The sequence below is a fragment of the Salmo trutta genome, chromosome 22 (genome assembly GCF_901001165.1).
Source record: "Salmo trutta chromosome 22, fSalTru1.1, whole genome shotgun sequence".
In the NCBI taxonomy this organism is placed as follows: Eukaryota; Metazoa; Chordata; class Actinopteri; order Salmoniformes; family Salmonidae; genus Salmo; species Salmo trutta.
Genome location: NC_042978.1, coordinates 38177814 through 38200779, shown reverse-complemented (window position 1 = coordinate 38200779; position 22966 = coordinate 38177814). Strand labels below are relative to the sequence as shown.

Below are 22966 nucleotides of genomic sequence, written 5' to 3'. Positions count from 1 at the left end.
AGGGAAATGTTGACTTATGTGATTTCGCTCTCTACACAATATAAGGCCTCAAAGAGGGAAAGTAGATCTAAAATCTATTGTGCCTCATTCAATAGAACTTTTCCCCTTAGGGCAATTACTATTCATCTCAATTACTATTCATCTCAATTACTATTCATCTCAATTGGAGTGCTGAAGGTGTTGCCACTGATAACCTTCTAAAGGAAACAATGTCTGGTCCAATTCCAATAGCTATTTTCCTTGCTGACCATTAAGAATTGACTTCATAGTATCTACCTATAGGGAGGTACAAGGGAGGTCTTGGATGTGTGTGTGTGTGTGTGTGTGTGTGTGTGTGTGTGTGTGTGTGTGTGTGTGGGGGAGAGTAAGAAACTACGTGTTTGTGTTATCTGTGCCGTGGCCCACATGGCAGGCTACCTGGGTGACCTCATGGCTTGGCCCAGGTGTCTGGTGTGAGGAGAAGCAGAAGCCTTCGAACAGCTAGGCTGAGGTCATGGTGAGATAGAGGCCTGTGGAGTCTCGTCGGTCCCAGTTCCTTGGGGACCCCAAAAACAGACTGGGTGGTCAGAGCCCTCACTGCCAGACGATACTGACCCAGTTCACCTCCACCAAACATCTGGTCTTCTTCTACAGAGACACACACACACACACACACACACACAGCTGACCCAGAGAATGCCCCAGGAACACTTTGACTTAGATGGATTGTTTTTTAATCCTCCAACCCTTTTTAGGTTAGTGTTGGTCTCCTCTCCCTGTACCCCTCTTTCCAGAGGCGCGGCATCATAAAAACTTGAACATACTTCCTGTGTTATGACTTCGTGGATCGCTAAGATGATGTCATGATGATCTCTTGGTTTTACTGTCGTGCTTCATAACAAGAACCTGGCTCTGCTGTCTGATCATCTGCCTTTTAACGCTCGTATTTTACATGATATGTAATGATGATATCATCATAATACCTTTCTGTGAATGAACGCTATTTGTTGGGCTGTGGGGCTACCCTCAGTATGTATATGATCCATATGATGTCATTGAGAGCTCTACTGTTGGTGTGTGTTGTAATGTAATCTCATTACCGTATAGCTCTTTGTGGTACAGATTGATAGCATGCAGTGGATGCTTTGTGTGTGGGTCCCTATGTGCGTGTACCTGTGTCTTAACCATATGTGTCTCTCTCTGTGTCTTAACCATATGTGTCTCTCTCTGTGTCATAACCATGTGTGTGTCTCTCTGTGTCTTAACCATATGTGTCTCTCTCTGTGTCTTAACCGTGTGTGTCTCTCTGTGTCTTAACCATATGTGTCTCTCTGTGTCTTAACCATGTGTCTCTCTCTGTGTCTTAACCATATGTGTCTCTCTCTGTGTCTTAACCATATGTGTCTCTCTCTGTGTCTTAACCATGTGTGTCTCTCTGTGTCTTAACCATATGTGTCTCTCTGTGTCTTAACCATGTGTCTCTCTCTGTGTCTTAACCATATGTGTCTCTCTCTGTGTCTTAACCATATGTGTGTCTCTCTGTGTCTTAACCATGTGCGTGTCTCTCTGTGTCTTAACCATATGTGTCTCTCTGTGTCTTAACCATATGTGTCTCTGTGTCTTAACCATATGTGTCTGTCTGTGTCTTAACCATATGTGTCTCTCTGTGTCTTAACCATATGTGTCTCTGTGTCTTAACCATATCTGTCTGTCTGTGTCTTATCCATTTGTGTCTGTCTGTGTCTTAACCATATCTGTCTGTCTGTGTCTTATCCATTTGTGTCTGTCTGTGTCTTAACCATATGTGTCTGTCTGTGTCTTATCCATTTGTGTCTGTCTGTGTCTTAACCATATGTGTCTCTCTGTGTCTTAACCATGTGTCTCTCTGTGTCTTAACCATGTGTCTCTCTGTGTCTTAACCATATGTGTCTCTCTGTGTCTTAACCATATGTGTCTCTCTGTGTCTTAACCATATGTGTCTCTCTGTGTCTTAACCATATGTGTCTCTCTGTGTCTTAACCATATGTGTCTCTCTGTGTCTTAACCATATGTGTCTCTCTGTGTCTTAACCATATGTGTCTCTCTGTGTCTTAACCATGTGTCTCTCTGTGTCTTTGTGTTTTCTAGACAGCGGCCATACGTCGGACCCTGAAGGAGCTGGGCCTGAACATCGTTGACATGTCTGATGAGAACGCCACTCTGGATGGAGGGGACGTCCTCTTTACAGGTACACCGCCACATCCCATAAAAAAACACCATTATCACTATTACCTGCCAAGGCCACTGCCACTACCATAATTGATCACTATGGAAACTGCTATATTCATTTATGACCACTTTATCATGCAAATGATATGACCTATCACCACAGGGGTGTGAGTAAAAATTGTTCAGAATAGTTGTAACTCTGAATAGTCAAGTAGTTGATGTGACCTAAACTAAAATGGCAAATTACAAACTGACTGGCTGTCTGGTACCATTTTTATGCATGATTGAAAATGGTTCTCTCAATTGGACAAGAAGCCCCCCCCCACACACACACGCACAAACACACACCACCTCATTTCATCAGCTGCCTTGTTCCACATCAGGCATCTCACAATAAACCTGATGAGAGCAGAGGTAGAGAAATGGAGGTCTTTATAATGTTCCCTCTCTGTACGTTCTGTATCAGTTGTGCTGCCTTGTCTGTGAATCTAGTGTGGTTAATTCTGTACGCTGTTCAGGGCTTGGAAAAAGCCCTAGAACACTTAATTGAGTTTCTAGACGTTGGCTCTCTCTCCGTGGTGTGTTCCTCCCATCTCATCCAGCTGAAATGGGTTTCACATGGCAGGCAGGGCTAGAAACATTTCCTCTTGGCAACGGCGTTGCTAATGGCTAATTTGTAAAAGCTCAGCAGCTACGCCCATTCGCTCTTCTCTGGAGTGGTGAGCAGATCGTTCAGGCTACTCTGTTTCTATCTTTCTATTTATCTCTCTCTGTCTGTCTGTCTGTGTCTCTCTTCTCTTCCTCCTCTCTCTCTATCTGTTTATGCCTCTATTTTCTCTCACTCTCCATACTGACCACAGGTTGTCGTCTGTTTTTCCTCAGGTAGAGAATTCTTCGTGGGCCTTTCCAAACGGACCAATCAGAGAGGAGCTGAGATCCTGGCGGATGCGTTCAAGGTGAGTGAGAGCAGACTAGAGCAGTGCACCCTGGGATTATTCAGATTGACTTCCTGTGTCATCAAGCCACCATTAGTGAGGTAATCCTGGTCTCATTCAGGGGTCTCAAGGGCCACAGGGTATTATTCTAATCAGCTATTGATTAGGACATTGATTAGTTGGCAAACCTGGTGTATCAGGAATCTATGGTTAGTTAATGAGATGAATTGATTGAATTAGTACCAATGAGAAACCAGAGAAAGCCTGCACATACTGTACTGAGATATTAGAGGACTGGAAGATCAGTGCATATACTCTAGGTAGATAGAGCTCTGGAGAAGAGGGTCATTCAACCCCAGTCACCTTAACACACACACACAGTCAGAAGGCCTTTGCTGACTTGTAAGGTCATGGGGTCCTGGAGAGTTCAACCCCCAACAATAATCTGAATGTTTCTTACTGCCCTGTTTTTCTGCTCCTGTCTGTGACTAATTTAAATTCCACCATCGTATCTCTCTCAGCCTCTCACTTTTACTCGTTATTCTTGATAAGTCAGGTCTTTTTCCCTACTATTGTTTTTCCTCCTTCCTTTATCACATTTAGGACCATTGAACAGCCTGTTCTGGTCAGGCCAGGATTAACCACAGATGTGAGTGAGGGGTTAGATCTCTTCTTCTCCTTTATGATCCTTGTTGAGTGGGGGAAACGGAGGGAGTGGAGGAGGTCAAAGTGCAGAGGAGACTAATGTACCAGGCTATTGTCTCCCATTCAGGGTCACAACACTGTGCAGCATCAGTCAGACACCATAAAGAAAACTTTCTCTAGAAATGAATGAACATACATTACAATCAGCACAGCAGAACTTCTCACTCAAAATGTATCTGAAAGCTGAACACCGCTGAGATTCCCCACAAAAGTTGTTATCATGTCTCTCACAATAAGCTCAGTGGAGGGCATTTGACTTCTGCTATCTCTTTGAATCACTGTTTGGGCTAAACTGTCTTTCCACTGATAAGGAATGACGACAGTTTGATTAAGTGGTCCACTTTGCTTTGATTCATTCAAATGAACTCTGAGGGTTGAGTTAAGAGAGCAGGAAAGATTTTGGTGATGAGGGGAAGAGGATAATTTCACACATGATAAACTGTCAGGAAATGCAGTTCCTTGTTCCAGTCAGAGAGGAGATTTGCTTTCATCTAGGCTGACTCTTAAGCAAAAGTAGCTTAAAGTAAGTAACATTTAGTAAGTAAGTCAAATTAACTTTTCCCTTAATATGGACCAGGCCAGAGAAACAGGGGAAGGTATGATGTTTCAGATATGACATAGCAGTGAATTGACACTCCATATAACATGTCCATTCCTGCCACAGTGGACCTGGAAATCAAACCCATGTCACAAGAAGACAAGGTGCTCCAGAAGCTCACCACCCCTGGAACAGGGGACAATGTACTGCAACCAAGGGGTAGTTATGGTATGTCAGAACAGAGCAAGATGCCACTCCACATCATCAGTCTCTGTCTGAGCAGCAGCAGTAGTCTGGTCCTCAGAAGTTAACTATGGAATAGGGAGCTCCCGACTAGAACTACAGCTATGACAGAGCAGAGCAGGATCACACCACATCATCAGTCTCTGTCTTAGCAGCAGCCAGGAAGCCGTATAGGAGTGTCTGGCACGCGAGGCCAGAGGAACAGGCAGCTACGATTAAGACTATCCTACCAACGGGACATTAAAAGCTGTAATGTCTTATGTTTCACCGAGACGTGGCTAAACAAGACATGGATAATATAGAGCTGGCTGGCTTCTCCGTGCATTGGCAGGACAGAGCAGCTATGTCTGGTAAGACGAGGGGCAGGGGTGTGCGTCTATATGTCAAAAGCTGCTGGTGCGCAATGTCTAATATTAAAGAAGTCTCAAGGTATTACTTGCCTGAGGTTGAATACCTCATGATAAGCTGTAGACCACACTATCAACCAAGAGACTTCACATCTATATTATTTGCAGTCGTCTATTTACCACCACAAACCGATGCTGGCACTAAGACCACACTCAACCAGCTGTATAAGGCCATAAGCAAACAAGAAAATGCTCATCCAGAAGCGGCGCTCCTAGTGGCCGGGGACATTAATGCAGTCGAACTTAAATCAGTTTGACCTAATTTCTACCAGCATGTCACATGTGCAACCAGAGAAAAAGAAAAAAAAAACCTATACCACCTTTACTCCACACACAGAGACGCATACAAAGCTCTCTCTCGCCCTCCATTTGGCAAATCTGACCATAATTCTATCCTCCTGGGTCCTGCTTACAAGTAAAAACTAAAGCAAGAAGTACCAGTGACTCGCTCAATATGGAAGTGGTCAGATGACACGGATGCTAAACTACATGGCTGTTTTGCTAGCACAGACTGGAATATGTTCTGGGATTCATCCAATGGCATTGATAAGTATACCACCTCAGTCACCAGCTTAATAAGTGCATCGACGACGTCGTCCCCACAGTGATTGTATGTACATATTGCAACCAGAAGCCATGGATTACAGGCAACATGTTCAGTGAGCTAAATAACTATCATGGTCCAAACACAGCAAGACAGTTGTGAAGAGGGCACGACAACACCTTTTCCCCCTCAGGAGACTGAAAACATTTGGCATGGGTCCCCAGATCCTCTGCACCATCGAGAGCATCCTGACTGGTCGCATCACCGCCTGGTATGGCAACTGCTTGGCATCTGACTGTAAGGCGCTACAGACGGTAGTGCGGATGGCCCAGTACATCACTGGGGCCAAGCTTCCTGACATCCAGGACCTATATACTAGGCGGTGTCAGTGGAAGGCCCAAAAAATTGTCAAAGACTCCAGTCAGCCAAGTCATGGACTGTTCTCTCTGCTACCACATGGGAAGCGGTACCGGAGCGCCAAGTCTAGGACCAAAAGGCCCCTTAACAGCGTCTACCCCCAAGCCATAAGACTGCTGAACAATTAATCAAATGGCCACATGGACGATTTACATTGACTCCCCCCCCCCTTTGTTTTTACAGTGCTGCTACTTGCTGTTTATCATCTATGCATAGTCACTTTACAAATTACTTCAACTAACCTGTATCCCCGCACATTCACTCGGTACCGGTACCCCCTGTATATAGCCTCGTTATTGTTATGTAATTTCCATGTGTTACTTTCAGATTTTATGACATTTTTTTACTTTAGTTTATTTAGTAAATATTTTCTTAACTCTATTTCTTGAACTGCATTGTTGGTTAAGGGCTTGTAAGTTAGCATTTCACGGTAAGGTCTGTTGTATTCGGAGCATGTGACAAATACAATTTTATTTGATTAGTAAGAACGGTCCTAAAACCACTGCTGTAATTACAGACTGAGGGGAGGGGCCTGTGTCCTGGGGCTCTGGTGACCTCACCTCTCAGACCCTCAACTAATCAGTGGCCTAGGGCTTTGGTGAACTCATCTGTCAAACTCTCAACCAATGCCGGTTAGGTTACCTTTCCCACTGGGGCCTGTTTAGTCCAATTATTAGTGTGTGTAATGCAGTAGGGTTGTTGTGTGTTTGCAGGACTACGCTGTGTCCACCGTCCCTGTCACTGATGGTCTACACCTGAAGAGCTTCTGCAGCATGGGAGGACCAGGCCTCATCGTGATTGGCTCCAGCGAACCAGCCCAGAAAGCCCTGAAGGTATGGGTCACCAATGAGCGTATGGGTCATGCAAGATAGGACTATGTTCTTACTTTCCTTTGCACCATCTCTTGTTAATTACATTTAGTTTAATAGTGTTTGCAGAAAACATCATTGAAATATACTATCCCATCCTCATGTATTTTTAAGCACGTCCAATAGAAAATGTCCATCACAATATTCTTTCCATTCTTATACAAGCACAAAATGGTGAATACATTACAGTGCTTACTATCTTTCTCCTTTCAGGAGCTTTGCAATTTATCCACCATCATGGCTCGACATTTACCCAATCATTTTGTGCTTGTGTTACAATTTGCATTTCAATAAAATATAAATGGAACACATAAAAATCTCTTAATGCACAGTTAAGTTTGCAATACCAAAACTTTTGATAGAAATTCTTCAAGTTCTTAGTGGTAAAATTAGGTCTCTGTATTGAGGAGGGTTTTTTCAGGTGAGATCTCACACTTGATGTGCTGAATAACGGCTATCATCTTGCCCTTGGCCATCATATTGAGATCATTTCGGAGTTCATATTACCCGACCTCATCTCACCTCTAAGTCATATAAAATCAAATCAAATGTTATTTGTCACATGTGCCGAATACGAACAAGTGAGATAAGCACACTGCATTGAGAAGATGGCTTCTTCAGTGTAAAGCAACAGTTTAGTTGACAGGGAAGACAGGACATCGCACATGTTGACTCGGTACCATCACCACCACCTCACACACACCTCCAGATCACCCTCCCCCCTCCCTCTCTCTGTGGTTTGATGGCTGCCTCTGACTGAAACTTCTACAAGCCCACAGAAACCACATGATGTCAATGTGATCTCCCTCTGATAAATGTATGTTCGTAGGTAATCTACTGTGTAATCCCTGTTATCCAAAATTTTACCTCAATCTACATTTTTCTTGTTGGGAAATATCCCCCATTTATCCAGTTTTCCTTGTTTTACTACCCTTGTGAGGCTATCTGTTAGTTAAAACAAAAACAAAACACAAGCACACACTCCCTATCGGGAATACAGATCTTCTTCGTAAAAGACGGCAACAAACACAAACACACTGACAGTGACATGTTGGTACTTCCTGCCATTCACGGAGGCTGTTGAAATAAATCTCTGCCTGTTCTTTTCTGATGGACAGACACACGGAATTCCCCATCTCCATGGCAGAAGACTGGCATGCACACACCACATCTAACTACAGACAGTAGTGGTGTACCAGCGGCTGGCATGCAACTCAGTGTCAACACACAGTACAGACACGCAACAGAATGTGGCACGTTTTGAAACCTCACAGACAAGACAACAAACGCACCCGAGACACACGCACCCGAGAGTTGACAGCCAGGTGTTCTCAGTCATAGGGTTCCTCCTCATCTGCCTACTCAGGGAGACGTCGCCCCCTACTGGCCCAGGGGCTGCAGAGGATTGTAACACTGTCAGCAAACCATCTACACACGTCAACCACAGACAGACAGACTGACAGACAGTCAGACAGATACACACAGACAGACAGACTTCCGACAGACAGACTGAAAGAGAAAAGACACACAGACAGACAGACAGACAGACGCATCTCTTTATGTGGATCCCCATTAGCTGCTACAATTGCATCAGCTCCTCTTCCTGTAGTCCACAAGTATTCTTATCAGTGAGATGTGTAAAGACTGCATAGGTTTAGTCCCCTATTTGTCCCCCTATGTTATCCTTATTTAGCACACTAAGGCAAACATATCCACATACTAGTTAAATACACTGCTGATGAATTATTAGGTCATGGTGACAGCTAACTAATACAACACACTTTTATTTGATACAGACTGGAGCCCCATTAAGATGCCATACTATTATCAAGCCCTGTTAATTAACTACTGAAGAGAAAGAGAGAGAGAAGGGTCATTAGCATGAGTTAATGGCAGTGTCTCACAGTGTTGTAATTACACATTACATCACCCCCTCTCCAACATGCAATTAGCTGTGGTTATAAAATACTTTAATGAATGTCTGAGATCAGATTTCCAATTAGGTAATGTTCTGCTCAGGGTGAAAGTGACTGGTGAATGTAGGTGTAATGAACGTAAAGGGGTGGTTGTGAATGCTATTGTAACGAATGCAAATGGGTTGTTATTGTTGTGAACGTAGCTCTAATGAACTTAACGGGGTTGTTGTTGTGAATATAGCTCTAATGTAATTATATTACATGCCTGCTGGCTGGATTCCCTTGGGGTGACGCACCCCTAATCTTGATATTGAAGTAGTGGTGATGAGATGAGCAGGGATAAGGTAGATGTTGTGTTGTCAACAGACCAAACTGGGAATTTGTTATTAGAGCAGGCTGTGACTCTATTGTCATGTCACCATGTCAAGCCTGATACTGAGTCATGGTTTGGATACAGTATGGAGGATGGCACCCGAATGTGGCAGCCAGTGTGTGTGTTTGCGTACAAGTGTCTGTGTGTGCGTGCGTCCTTGCGTGCGTGCATGTGTGTGTGCCTTGCATAGTCTGCAGTCATACAATGTTTAGCCCTCCCAAGCTGAGGACTGAGGACGTGGACCGGATGAATTCCATCAACTGAACGCACTGATAACAATCGTGGCTCTCCACTGCTATCACTGCCAAGCCTCAGCCGTGAGGTCATCTCCCACAAATACTCCCTTCTCTTACTGAAAAGCTCCTTCTCCCTCACCACATTTTGCCTTTCCAGCAGGCCAGGGCTCCTGGTATTTCACGCTTCCAGGACTCCCTGACTGACTGGCCTACCACTGACCCCCCCTAGGCCCGGACCCAGCCCTATACCCCAGACCTAGACCTCAGGCCCAATGCCCCAGCCCCATACCCCAGCCCCAGCCCTCAGGCCCAATATTCCAGCCCCAGGCCCCAGCCCTCAGGCCCAATATTCCAGCCCCATACCCCAGCCCCAGGCCCCAGCCCCAGACCTCAGGCCCAATACTCCAGCCCCAGGCCCAATATACCCAGCCTCTGGTCCAGCCTCTGGTCCAGCCTCTGGTCCAGCCTCTGGCCTAATCAGATCATGAGGAGCAGCAGACCCCCTGAACACACCACCACCACCACGTGTGCCCCCGCATTCAGCTTCCTGATTAGACGCCGGCCTAAGCGGACAGGAATAAACACGGAACATTAGCCAATAACAGTCTGTTCTCTGGGAAGAAATGTGTGTCAAGGACCAATCAAAAATAATGACATCGAAACTATTAGAGTGTAATAACCATTCCCCTGATCCCTAGACTGTTAGGATTTTGAAGACTTTTGGATAGGAACTGTTTTGTTTGTATGTTTTTGAAAACAACCATTGTCTACACGAGTCGGGGAACATTATTGTGTGTGAACTGTGAACATTCCACATATTCTAAATGTGTTGCTGAAAATACACTGTGTACTAGTGACTAGAAGAAAGACATGCACTAATTCAATAAATAGTGTCAGTAGTTTTTGTTATGCTCCATTGTCTTACATCAGATAGCACAACTTTCATCTGCAGGGGGTTTGTAAGCTTGACAGTAGCGACAATATCTCTGTGGGCCAAGTTAAGCAAAGGGTGAATTGTGCCCAGGAGGACTGGGATAAGAAGTACTGGTCTAACATCATTCAGCTGGTCTAACATCATTCAGGCATTGTTCATCATCAGTTCCGTCCTCGTTGTCCTGTTAGTCTTGCATTTCCTACAGACTGCTTTTCTTGTATGTCTCCTAGGCTGGTCAGCCATTGTCATATCTGCTGGCTGGATTGTTCCAAGATGGCGTAGCAGTCAGACGTCTTGTGTACTCTTCTTGTCATGTTCCGTGTATATATCTTTTATATATTTTTCTTCGCATATCTTTTTTATGTTTTTTCTAAAACTCAACTTCAAAACACTCTCCTGCAACCCGCCTCACCCAATGTTGTGTGGATCTGTTTTTTTCTAAAGTATTATTCATCTCGAATCCGAAATCCCCCAACAGAAGCTAGCCAGCTCACTAGCTACTAGCTAGTAGTCAGCTAACCACTGCTAGCGGTCATCAGCTAACCTTTAGCTCGGAAAGCTCTCGCCAGTTTGTACAACGCGACTCAAACCAGAGCATACCGGACTTATTTTCTCTCCATATCCTCAGATTCCTACCGCAAGCTCTGGACATTTTCACCTGGATCATCGCAGCTAGCTAGCTGCTATTCGAGTACTGGCTAACGTCGGTCCCAGAGCAAGCACCAATTAGCCTGGAGCTAGCCCATGCTAGGCTCTTTCTTCCGGCTAGCTAAAGAGGTCCATCAGCCACTCCTGGGCTACAATACCCGGACCCCTTCTACTGCCGGTACGGGGCACGAAACCCCGCCGATCCTTCACGACTAGACTACGACGTAATCTGCTCGAGGGGGTACTCAACTGGCCTCTACATCGCGCCGTCCCCTGAATGCCCATCCACTAGCCGTGGCCCGCTAGCTGCTAGCTGGCTAGAGCATATTGGACTGTTAGCTGTATAGATCCATCAGCCAATTTCTTGGGCCACTACACCTATTTTGCTAATTGGACTTGGACCCCTCTGCTACTCGGAACCCTACTAATCCATCACGGCTGGTCAATCAACTCCACCGCACACGGAGGCCAAAACAAGCTTTCCTCCGTCGAGATGTCCCTATAAGACCCTTCTGCTAGCTTGCTTGCCCCGGTCTGCTAGCTTGCTAGCCCTGGTCTGCTAGCTTGCTAGCTCCGGTCTGCTAGCTGTCTGAATCGCTGTGTCTCCAGCCAGCCCAACCAGCCAGCCCAACTGGACCCCTATTGATTACCCGGCTATGCATGCCTCTCCCTAATATCAATATGCCTTGTCTATTACTGTCCTGGTTAGTGATTATTGTCTTATTTCACTGTAGAGCCTCTAGCCCTACTCAATATGCCTTAACCTACCATTTACTTCCACCTCCCACATATGCGGTGACATCACCTGGTTTAAATGTCTCTGGAGACAATATCTCTCTCATCATTACTCAATGCCTAGGTTTACCTCCAATGTACTCACTTCCTACCATACCTTTGTCTGTACATTATGCCTTGAATCTATTCTCTCACGCCCAGAAACCTGCTCCTTTTACTCTCTGCTCTGAACGCACTAAACGACCAGTCCTGATAGCTAGCCGTACCCTCATCCTACTCCTCCTCTGTTCCTCTGGTGATGTAGAGGTTAATCCAGGCCCTGCAGTGCCTAGCTCCACTCCTACTCCCCAGGTGCTCTCATTTGTTGACTTCTGTAACCGTAAAAGCATTGGTTTCATGCATGTTAACATCAGAAGCCTCCTCCCTAAGTTTGTTTTATTCAGTGCTTTAGCACACTCTGCCAACCCGGATATCCTAGCCATGTCTGAATCCTGGCTTAGGAAGTCCACCAAGTTGTTTGTGCGTTCAGGTCACTATCCGAAGGGTAACGCGCGAGCGCATTGCGTGACAGAAAAATTCTAAATATTCCATTACCGTACTTAGAAGCATGTCAAACGCTGTTTAAAATCAATTTTTATGCTATTTTTCTCGTAAAATAGCGATAATATTCCAACCGGACAACATTGTATTCATTCAAAGACTGAAAGAAAAAAATGGAGAAGTCTCGTGAAGGCACATCTCAGTCTCACTGTCCCCAGGCAGGCCACTTACAAACTCTGCTGCTGTACTTTGCCCAGAGACAGGAGACACGTCATTCCGCTTTCTGAACGCTTTAGAGAGACAATGGAAGCCTTAGAAAGTGTCACGTAACAGCACAGACGCTGTAATGTCGATAGAGATGCAACAGAAGGACAACAAATTGTCAGACAGGGCACTTCCTGCATGGAATCTTCTCAGGTTTTGGCCTGCCATATGAGTTCTGTTATACTCACAGACACCATTCAAACAGTTTTAGAAACTTTAGAGTGTTTTCTATCCAAATCTACGAATTATATGCATATTCTCGTTTCTGGGCAAGAGTAGTAACCAGTTTAAATTGGGTACGTTTTTTATCCGGCCGTGAACATACTGCCCCCTAGCCCCAACAGGTTAACTAACCTCCAGATGAGCTTCAATGCCATACAACTCTCCTTCAGTGGCCTCCAACTGCTCTTAAATGCAAGTAAAACTAAATGCATGCCCTTCAACTGATCGCTGCCCACACCTGCCCGCCCGTCCAGCATCACTACTCTTGACGGTTCTGACTTAGAATATGTGGACAACTACAAATACCTAGGTGTCTGGTTTGACTGTAAACTCTCCTTCCAGACTCACATTAAACATCTCCAATCCAAAATTACATCTAGAATCGGCTTCCTATTTCGCAACAAAGCATCCTTCACTCATGCTGCCAAACATACCCTGGTAAAACTGACCATCCTACCGATCCTCGACTTCGGCGATGTCATTTACAAAATAGCCTCCAACACTCTACTCAACAAATTGGAAGCAGTCTATTACAGTGCCATCCGTTTTGTCACCAAAACCCCATATACTACCCACCACTGCAACCTGTACGCTCTCGTTGGCTGGCCCTCGCTTCATACTCATCGCCAAACCCACTGGCTCCAGGTCATCTACAAGTCTCTGCTAGTTAAAGCCCCACCTTATCTCAGCTCACTGGTCACCATAGCAGCACCCACCTGTAGCATGCGCTCCAGCAGGGATATCTCACTGGTCACCGCCAAAGCCAATTCTTCCTTTGGCCTCTCCTTCCAGTTCTCTGCTGCCAATGACTGGAACGAACTGCAAAAATCACTAAAGCTGGAGACTCTTACCTCCATCACTAGCTTTAATCGCTAGCTGTCAGCGCAGCTCACAGATCACTGCACCTGTACATAGCTCATCTGTAAATAGCCCATCCAAACTACCTCATCCACATACTGTATTTATTTATTTATTTATCTTGCTCCTTTGCACCCCAGTATCTCTACTTGCACATTCATCTTCTGCACATTCTACCATTCCAGTGTTTAATTGCTATATTGTAATTACTTCGCCACCATGGCCTATTTATTGCCTTACCTCTCTTATCCTACCTCATTTGCACATGCTGTATATAGATTTTTTCTACTGTATTATTGATTGTATGTTTGTTTATTCCATGTGTAACTCTGTGTTGTTGTATATGTCGAACTGCTTTGCTTTATCTTGGCCAGGTCGCAGTTGTAAATGAGAACTTGTTCTCAACTAGCCTACCTGGTTAAATAAAGGCGAAATAAATATAAATAACAAATATCGGCACCGAATGTTCCCTCTCTCTTTTATCGGTGTCCAATATGGATTTGAGAGAAGAGAAAATGACTATTTTAAAACTGACTTAGTGAAGGCTGATCAGTATGGTGTGATAGTCTCTCACTCCAGGCAGACAGCTAATCCTCCTGTGTGTAAAGGAGAGCGTTCGCAGTCACGCACATAGACATGTTTTCATTTAGGACCACTGCGATGACGCAACACACCAGACATGACCGAGGTGTTAATGGTTACTCTGTCCCCCAGTCGGGCCCAGCCGGGCAGAGCCGGCCACGCTCTAGACTGGCCGATCTGGGAGATACACACACTCACTCTCTGTCTCTAACACACACACATATACTCACACAAACACACATGCAGCAGTCAAACCAAGGGTAGAGTGGAATGTGTGAACAGGTCGAGCCACAAAACCCATTGTTCACATTATATACCACAGAGACACATGGAGCACTGTGAGGGGTTGATAGATGTATCCTGGATTAACACCACAAACACTCATCTAACCCTAACTCTCCTCACTCACACACACAGAGACACACACACAGAGACACACACACACACAATTCTAATCCTAACTCTCCTCACTCACACACACAGAGACACACACACAGAGACACACACACACACAATTCTAACCCTAACTCTCCTCACTCACACACACAGAGACACACACACAGAGACACACACACACACAATTCTAACCCTAACTCTCCTCACTCACACACACAGAGACACACACACAGAGACACACACACACACAATTCTAACCCTAACTCTCCTCACTCACACACACAGAGACACACACACAGAGACACACAGACACACAATTCTAACCCTAACTCTCCTCACTCACACACACAGAGACACACACACACACACAGACACACAATTCTAACCCTAACTCTCCTCACTCACACACACAGAGACACACACACACAGACACACAATTCTAACCCTAACTCTCCTCACTCACACACAGAGACACACACAGACACACAATTCTAACCCTAACTCTCCTAAAACACACACACAGAGACACACACACAGAGACACACACACAGACACACAATTCTAACCCTAACTCTCCTCACTCACACACACAGAGACACACACAGACACACAATTCTAACCCTAACTCTCCTCACTCACACACACAGAGACACACACAGACACACAATTCTAACCCTAACTCTTCTCAAACACACACACGCCAGCTCAACCTTTCTCTCTCTGCATGATATAAAAAAGGAGAGCAGACCAGAAGGGATGAGAGGAGGGAGCAGAGGAGGGAGCAGAGGAGGGAGCAGAGGAGGGAGCAGAGGAGGGAGCAGAGGAGGGAGCAGAGGAGGGAGCAGAGGAGGGAGAAGAGATGGCAGGATGGACAAAAGAGTTGAGTGGAAAGGAGAGTATGACAGGAGGAGGATCTGACCCTGGTTAAATCAACTTTTCTTATCCTGGGGGAGATCTCATGCTCCACTTGTGAAAATACCTTTTTAATGTTGTTTGGTTTACTTTCATTCTCCTTCCTCCTACTTCTCTAAGGCATCCACAAATGTTCAGGTCGTAAACATTTTGGAGACACACACACACACACCTGCTCTGCATGCAGGTCATAACATCCTCATTGCTCCTTCTCCCCCCAGCCCCGACTCGGCAGATTACATCAATTACATGACATCTGCTGTGAAAGAATGTCAGTGTTCTCCATTAAGGCTCAGTCGCCCAGATAGATGTTTAGAGGTTAGAACTTGAGCGGGCAGGAACAGCAGGGTCTGCTTCTATTTTGCCCGGCACCAATATGCTCCCTACCCCTCCTCCTTGGACCTAACCCTTTGTTTGCCTGGAAAGGTATAGCAGTGTAATGGTGGAGCTCCCACCATATTCCTTACCCCTTACAGATCTACAAACACCAGAGGGTTTTGGCCAACGGCCAAGGAGTATAGGAGGGAATTTGGACCGTGGTACTGTGTCCCTCATAACTTACCATCCATCTGTCTTCCTTTGTGTCTATAGATCATGCAGCAGATGAGTGACCATCGTTATGACAAGCTGACAGTGCCTGATGACATTGCAGCCAACACCATCTACATGAACCTCCCTGGCAAAGGCCATGTGCTGTTACACTGCACCCCAGAGGAGTTCCCAGAGAGTGCCAAGGTGAGCAAACACACACACACACATACGTACAGTATACACACATATTCACATGCACACACATACACTAACACACACACACTGTGACTCTTGGATATCAGCTCGTATGGCAGCAGTGAATGTTATTGTCTCTGTAGCGGTAAGGCATGGTTGAGAATGAGCCATGTCATTTACATTCCTCAGTGTCACTACACAGTAACTCACTCTGGGCTCCTGGTTACCACATCACCAACACCCTGCAATCTGCACAGACAGCCCCAACACCTCAAATGTACTCTGTGGTTAAAACCCAAACTTGAACATTTATTTTTAGTACAAACCGTTTATTGAAATATGTCTCTTTGGATTTGGAACCGTTGCCCAATTTCCAAAGGCTTACTATTATATTTTCCTTGAGGATTGGCTGAAGGGAAATTCAAGCCAAACATTATAAAATCAGAGTGACTGCCTCTCTTTCCTGTATCAGACCACTGTGGGGACGTGTGTATTCATATGTGTCCTGGATGGAAACTTGGGACACTTTCTGCCTCTGAGCACCAGCTGTGTGATGAAGAATCATTCATGTAGAGGTGTTGGAATCCCAATCATCAGTGGTGTCAGACCATAGAGATACATCTCTGTGTGTCAGTCACAGTTCCATGTAAACACACCCACACACAAATACACACACTCACTCTCTCTCTCTTTCTCTCTATATTTCAAAAGCAGCATGATTGAACATTACAGGTAAAGTGGGAAGTTTACATACACTTAGGTTGGAGTCATTAAAACTCTTTTCAACCACTCCACAAATGTCTTGTTAACAAACTATAGTTTTGGCAAGTCGGTTAGGACATCTACTTTGTGCATGACACAAGTAATTTTTCCAACAATTGTTTACAGACAGATTATTTCACTTATAATTCATTGCATCACAATTCCGGTGGGTCAGAAGTTTACATACACTAAGTTGACTGTGCCTTTAAACAGCTTGGAAAGTTACAGAAAATGATGTCATAGCATTAGAAGCTTCTGATAGGCTAATTGACATCATTTGAGTCAATTGGAGGTGTACCTGTGGATGTATTTTAAGGTCTACCTTCAAACTCAGTGCCTCTTTGCTTGACGTCATGGGAAAAATTAAAATAAATCATCCAAGACCTCAGGAAAAAAAAAATTGTAGACCTCCACAAGTCTGGTTCATCCTTGAAAGCAATTTACATACGCCTGGAGGTACCATGTTCATCTGTACAAACAAAATGAAGCAAGTATAAACACCATAGGACCACGCAGCCGTCATACCGCGCAGGAAGTAGACGCGTTCTGTCTCCTAGAGATGAACGTACTTTGGTGCGAAAAGTGCAAATCAATCCCAGAACAGCAAAGGACCTTGTGAAGATGCTGGAGGAAGCAGGTACAAAATAATCTATATCCACAGTAAAACAAATCCTATATCGACATAACCTGAAAGGCCGCTCAGCAAGGAAGAAACCACTGCTCCAAAATCGCCATTAACAAAGCCAAACTACGGTTTGCAACTGACAAAGATCTGACTTTTTGGAGAAATGTCCTCTGGTCTGATGAAACAAAAATAGAACTGTTTGGCCATAATACCCATTGTTATGTTTGGAGGAAAAATGGGGAGGCTTGCTAGCCGAAGAACATAATCCCAACCGTGAAGCACGGGGGTGGCAGCATCTTTTTGTGGGGGTGCTATGCTGCAGGAGGGACTGGTGCACTTCACAAAATAGATGGCATCATGAGGATGGAAAATTATGTGGAAGGAAAATGATGTGGATATATTGAAGCAACATCTCAAGCCATCAGTCAGGAAGCTTGGTTGCAAGTGGGTCTTCCAAATGGACAATGACCCCAAGCATACTTCCAAAGTTGTGGCAAAATGGCTTAAGGACAACAAAGTCAAGGTATTGCAGTGGCCATCACAAAGCCCTGACCTCAATTCCATAGAAAATGTGTGGGCAGAACTGAAAAAGTGTGTGCGAGCAAGGCCTATAAACCTGACTCAGTTACACCAGCTCTGTCAGGAGGAATGGGCCAAAATTCACCCAATTTATTGTGGAAGGCTACCCGAAATGTTTGACCCAAGTTTAACAATTTAAAGGCAATGCTACCAAATACTAATTGAGTGTATGTAAACTTCTGACCCACTGGGAATGTGATGAAAGAAATAAAAGCTGAAGTAAATCGTTATCTCTACTACTATTCTGACATTTCACATTCTTAAAATAAAGTGGTGATCCTAACTGACCTAAGACAGGGATTCTTTACTAGGATAACATTTCAGGAATTGTGAAAAACTGAGTTTAAATGTATTTGGCTAAGGTGTATGTAAACTTCCGACTTCAACTGTATATAACAATATAGAATTAGAAAACAAATCCAATTTTGATAAACTCCCATATCTATTGGGTGAAATACCAGTGTGCCATCACAGCAGAAAGATTTGTGACCTGTTGCCACAAGAAAAGGGAAACCAGTGAAGAACGAACACCATTGTAAATACAACCTATATTTATGTTTATTTATTTTCCCTTTCGTACTTTAACTATTTGCACATCCTTACAACACTGTATATATACATAATATGACATTTGAAATGTCTTTATTATTTTGGAACTTTTGTAAGTGTAATGTTTACTGTACATTTTTTGTTTATTTCACTTTTGTTTATTATCTATTTCACTTGCTTTTGCAATGTAAACATACATTTCCCATGCCAATAAAGCCCTTAAATTGAATTGAAATTGAATTGAGAGAGACAGAGAGAGACAGACAGAGAGAGAGACAGACAGAGAGAGAGACAGATAGAGAGAGAGACAGACAGACAGACAGACAGACTGGTTCTTGGTGGTGTGAAGTGTTTCCTCTGAGAGCTGCAACATGGCAGTCCCCTGATCCCCTTTTCAGATAGAGAGAGGAAGAGGAGAGAAATTTATCAACATACTCACTCTGCCTGCAAAGCCGCTCTGCTTTTCAACTCTATAAACACTAAACATTCTTGTCTCAAAAACTCTGGCTCCAGCTATTTTTAGCATCGTTACATAACAAAGGCAGAAGGTCATGGGAGAGGGTGGGGGGGTCGACTGGGGGGCAGAGAAGGGCGACTTTAGGGTCTGAGGTGGTGACTGTCACATAAGCTGAGCAGAGATAAAGAAGTCAACTAGAAAAGTTTCAGTGAAATACAGCCAGCCCTCACAGTGAAGTTCTCCTGGCCTGACATAATACATTTCAACCACAGTTATAAGAACGCAGCTGGAAAGCACAGACTCACTGCCATAAAAACAGAAACACTTGACAGACAGACAGACAGACAGACAGACAGACAGACAGACAGACAGACAGACAGACAGACAGACAGACAGACAGACAGACGTAGAAAAGGGAACAGATTTAGTGATGTTGTGGAGGAGTTTGGCTATAGTGCTTTTCCCCTCTGACCTCATGACTCCCCTCCCATGGTTGATGGGCTTTATTTCTATCCTACGTATTGATTATAGTAGGGCCAGAGTAAGACCTGTTGCATCATGGCTGGATAATCTGATAGCCAGATTTGGGTGGGTTGCTTGTCGCCTCGATGGTAGTGCAAGCCCAGGCTTTTAGTATGGCAGAGAGGGGGGAGATATTTTGAAACTTTCATTTGTAATGTTAACTGTTAATGTCTGATTGTTCTTGTGTTTTGCTTTCATTTGCTTTGGCAATGTTAACATATGTTTTTCATGCCAATAAATCCCCTTAGAATTGAACTGAGAGAGAGAGAGAAGTATTCTGGCTTGGAAGGCTCTTAGGAAAACAGTGGTTTTCTTCTGGAGGGGCTCCACAGGGTGACACATTGCTTTATGAGGGTTTTGTGAGATTACGTAATATTTCTCACTCCGTTTTTGAGAACTCTTCTCTACCTAAATGTTCATTCTTAATGCCTTAGATTTGTATCCCTTGTAAGTGCTCCCAAATCATTGTAAAATTAGCAAAGCCTGTAACCTAAAGTTACTTAAGGTGAAGACTCCTACCTTCTCTAGTGGGTAGTGTTGTTCAAACTATTGTCTGGAGTGTTGTTCAAACTATTGTCTGTAGTGTTGTTCAAACTATTGTCTGAGGAGGGACCATCATTTGTACTTGGGCTGGAGAGGCTGAGCTAAGGTGTATATCAATATTATTTCATAATCATTTCCTTTCTTCCTCTCAATCTCAATCCCTCTCTCCCCATCCCTCTCTCTCTTTCCCCATCCCTCTCTCTCTCCCATCCCTCTCTCTCTCACCCCATCCCTCTCTCTCCCCCATCTCTCTCTCCCCCATCTCTCTGTCCCCCTTCCCTCTTACCCCATTGCTCTCTCTCACCCCATTCCTCTCTCTCACCCCATCCCTCTCTCTCACCCCATCCCTCTCTCTCACCCCATCCTTCTCTCTCTCTCCCCATCCTTCTCTCTCACCCCATCCTTCTCTCTCTCTCCCCCAGGTGTTTGAGAAGCTGAAGGACCACATGTTGATCCCAGTGTCCAACATGGAGAAGGTGAAGGTGGATGGAGCCCTCACCTGCTGCTCTGTTCTCATCAACATTAAAGCCAAAGTCTGATCTGAGCATGCTCCGTTAGGGGTCTCTCAGGCAGACCTGGGTTCAAATACTACTTGAAATCTTTCACATACTTTGATGTGCCAGGTTTGCCATTTTTGGACTATACTATTGGACCATTATTACGCCAGGCAAACTCAATCAAGCACAGACAAAGTATTTGACATGATTTCGAATAGTATTTTAATCCAGGTCTGCTCTCGGGGCAGGGTCGGCCCACTGCTGCCACCTTGCCCGGTTGAGAACCCCAACTACCTAGCCTGGGTGCAAGTCTGTTTCTGGCCAGTCTGTTTCTGCTGTCTTGCCCCCGAAAACAAATTGGCATCAAGGTTACCAACCCCCCTCCACCTTCTGAAAGTGCTCATGTGTCAATCAATCCCTCTGCTTACTGGTCAATGTTTACAACCCTTTAAAAACAACCACTTCTAATATAACAGGTAAAAAGGACAGTCTATTTCATAGAATGGTTTAAAGGTGGAGCTATATAATGTTACGGTATAGTTAGTACAGTATATGCATAGTGCAGTAGCCGGTTTATAAAGAATATAAAACGCAAATATATTTACAATCAACTGCTGATTACTCTATACATATTTGTAATTATTTATTTTTAGATTCAATTCATCATGATTCATGCCACATAACAGGTATACGTTTTTATTGAGGGGGAGAAAGGAATTAAATCAAATCTACCTAGTTATGGGCAATTCCATGCTAACGGAATTACGCTGAGACTCTGATTTTTCACTTTTAAAATGTATATCAAACTAAAAACTGACTGAAAAGTGTAATAAACCACATAACTCTATACCCAAGGACTACGTTTAACAATTTCCACACAAAACCTTACAAAAACACATTTACAGGTAAAACTGTAGATACAGATCGGTATCGAACCAGGATGTGTAACAGCCGCCCGTGACCGGGAGACCCATGAGGCGGTGCACAATTGGCCCAGCGTCATCCGGGTTAGCTGAAGGGTTTGGCCGACTGGGTTGTCCTTGTTCCATCGTGCTCTAGCGACTCCTGTGGTGGGCCGGGCGCATGCAGGCTGACACGGTCGCCAGGTGTACGGTGTTTCCTCCGATACATTGGTGCGGCTGGCTGCCGGGTTAAGTGAGCATTGGGTTAAGGAGCAGTGCGGCTTGGCGGGGTCGTGTTTCGGAAGGACGCACAGCTCTCGACCTTCGGCTTACCCTTTTTCTCCCCAATTTCGTGATATTCAAAAATGTATCAAATAAAATCTGTGCAGGTACAAAGTTTAGTAACCGTAATTCTGTCCCCAAACTTTGAATACGGATAGTTTTTCAAGGTAAATGTTTACTTTTTTACTGTGTAAATTGTTGAAGTAGTCATTGTGCATAGAGTTGCATGGTTTGTTAAACTTTGAAATCAATGGTTTTTGTTTGGCATACATTTTAAAGTGACAAATCGGAGTCTCAGTGTAATCCCGTAACTGTGAAATTGCCCTTATCTTAATCATATATAAATGGTGAGCTTGTTCTCTCTGTCTGCCATGGAGACCTTAGTTCTCTTACTTTACATCATTGTTGATTAAAAATGTATTATTATTGATTATTGGACATGAATGTTGATTGATCCCTAGCAGTGGGGGTGGTGCTAGTTATACCACCTGTCTGATCACAGGGTTATTTCCTCTTATTATTAAACTGTGACTCTGAAGTCTAAACCCAGGGTAGGAAATTAACTACAAAATTCCCCTGAAAATAAAATGTCAAAGAATGCAAAATAAAAGGGAATTTCCTACCCTGTCTTAAACTAAGCTGTGCCCACTTTGTAAAAGACTGTATGACGTATGTTTAATTATGACCAATTGGCTTGTCATTACTCATGATATACTCTCATAACTTTTAACATGCCTCAATCTGCTGTGTGCCTCCATCGAAAACCAAGTGGCTTAAATAACTACTGCTGTATACTCTAGTCAAGAAACCATTATAGCAGATTTTAATGGTTTTTGTTGTTTTTTTAAGCCCATTGTCACTGTGTTGACTACTGATACTGACCCTGGTACTTCCTTCCTGTTATGCTCTTTCTGTATGAGAGCATGCTTGGAAATCAACATGAGACTGTTCCTCCAGCTGGAGAGATGATACACACTTAGTAGGGTCTCGCCACTAACCACCTCTAATCTATCTTGCTGTGTTTACATTGCATAGATAGCCTTTAGTAAGATCTTTGAAGT

The 22966-nt window shown here is 44.2% G+C and overlaps 1 protein-coding gene across 1 annotated transcript in view; it reads left to right on the top strand.

Annotated features, from left to right (window-relative positions):
• Positions 1-21604, top strand: part of ddah1 (dimethylarginine dimethylaminohydrolase 1) — a 119894-nt gene extending 98290 nt beyond the window's left edge. The window contains exons 2-6 of the mRNA XM_029707924.1: positions 2107-2206; positions 3070-3143; positions 6690-6809; positions 16053-16196; positions 20647-21604. Coding sequence (XP_029563784.1) covers positions 2107-2206; positions 3070-3143; positions 6690-6809; positions 16053-16196; positions 20647-20763 — 555 coding nt within the window. The 3' untranslated portion in view covers positions 20764-21604. The remainder of the gene's footprint in view (positions 1-2106; positions 2207-3069; positions 3144-6689; positions 6810-16052; positions 16197-20646) is intronic.
• The last annotated feature ends 1362 nt before the right edge of the window (positions 21605-22966 follow it).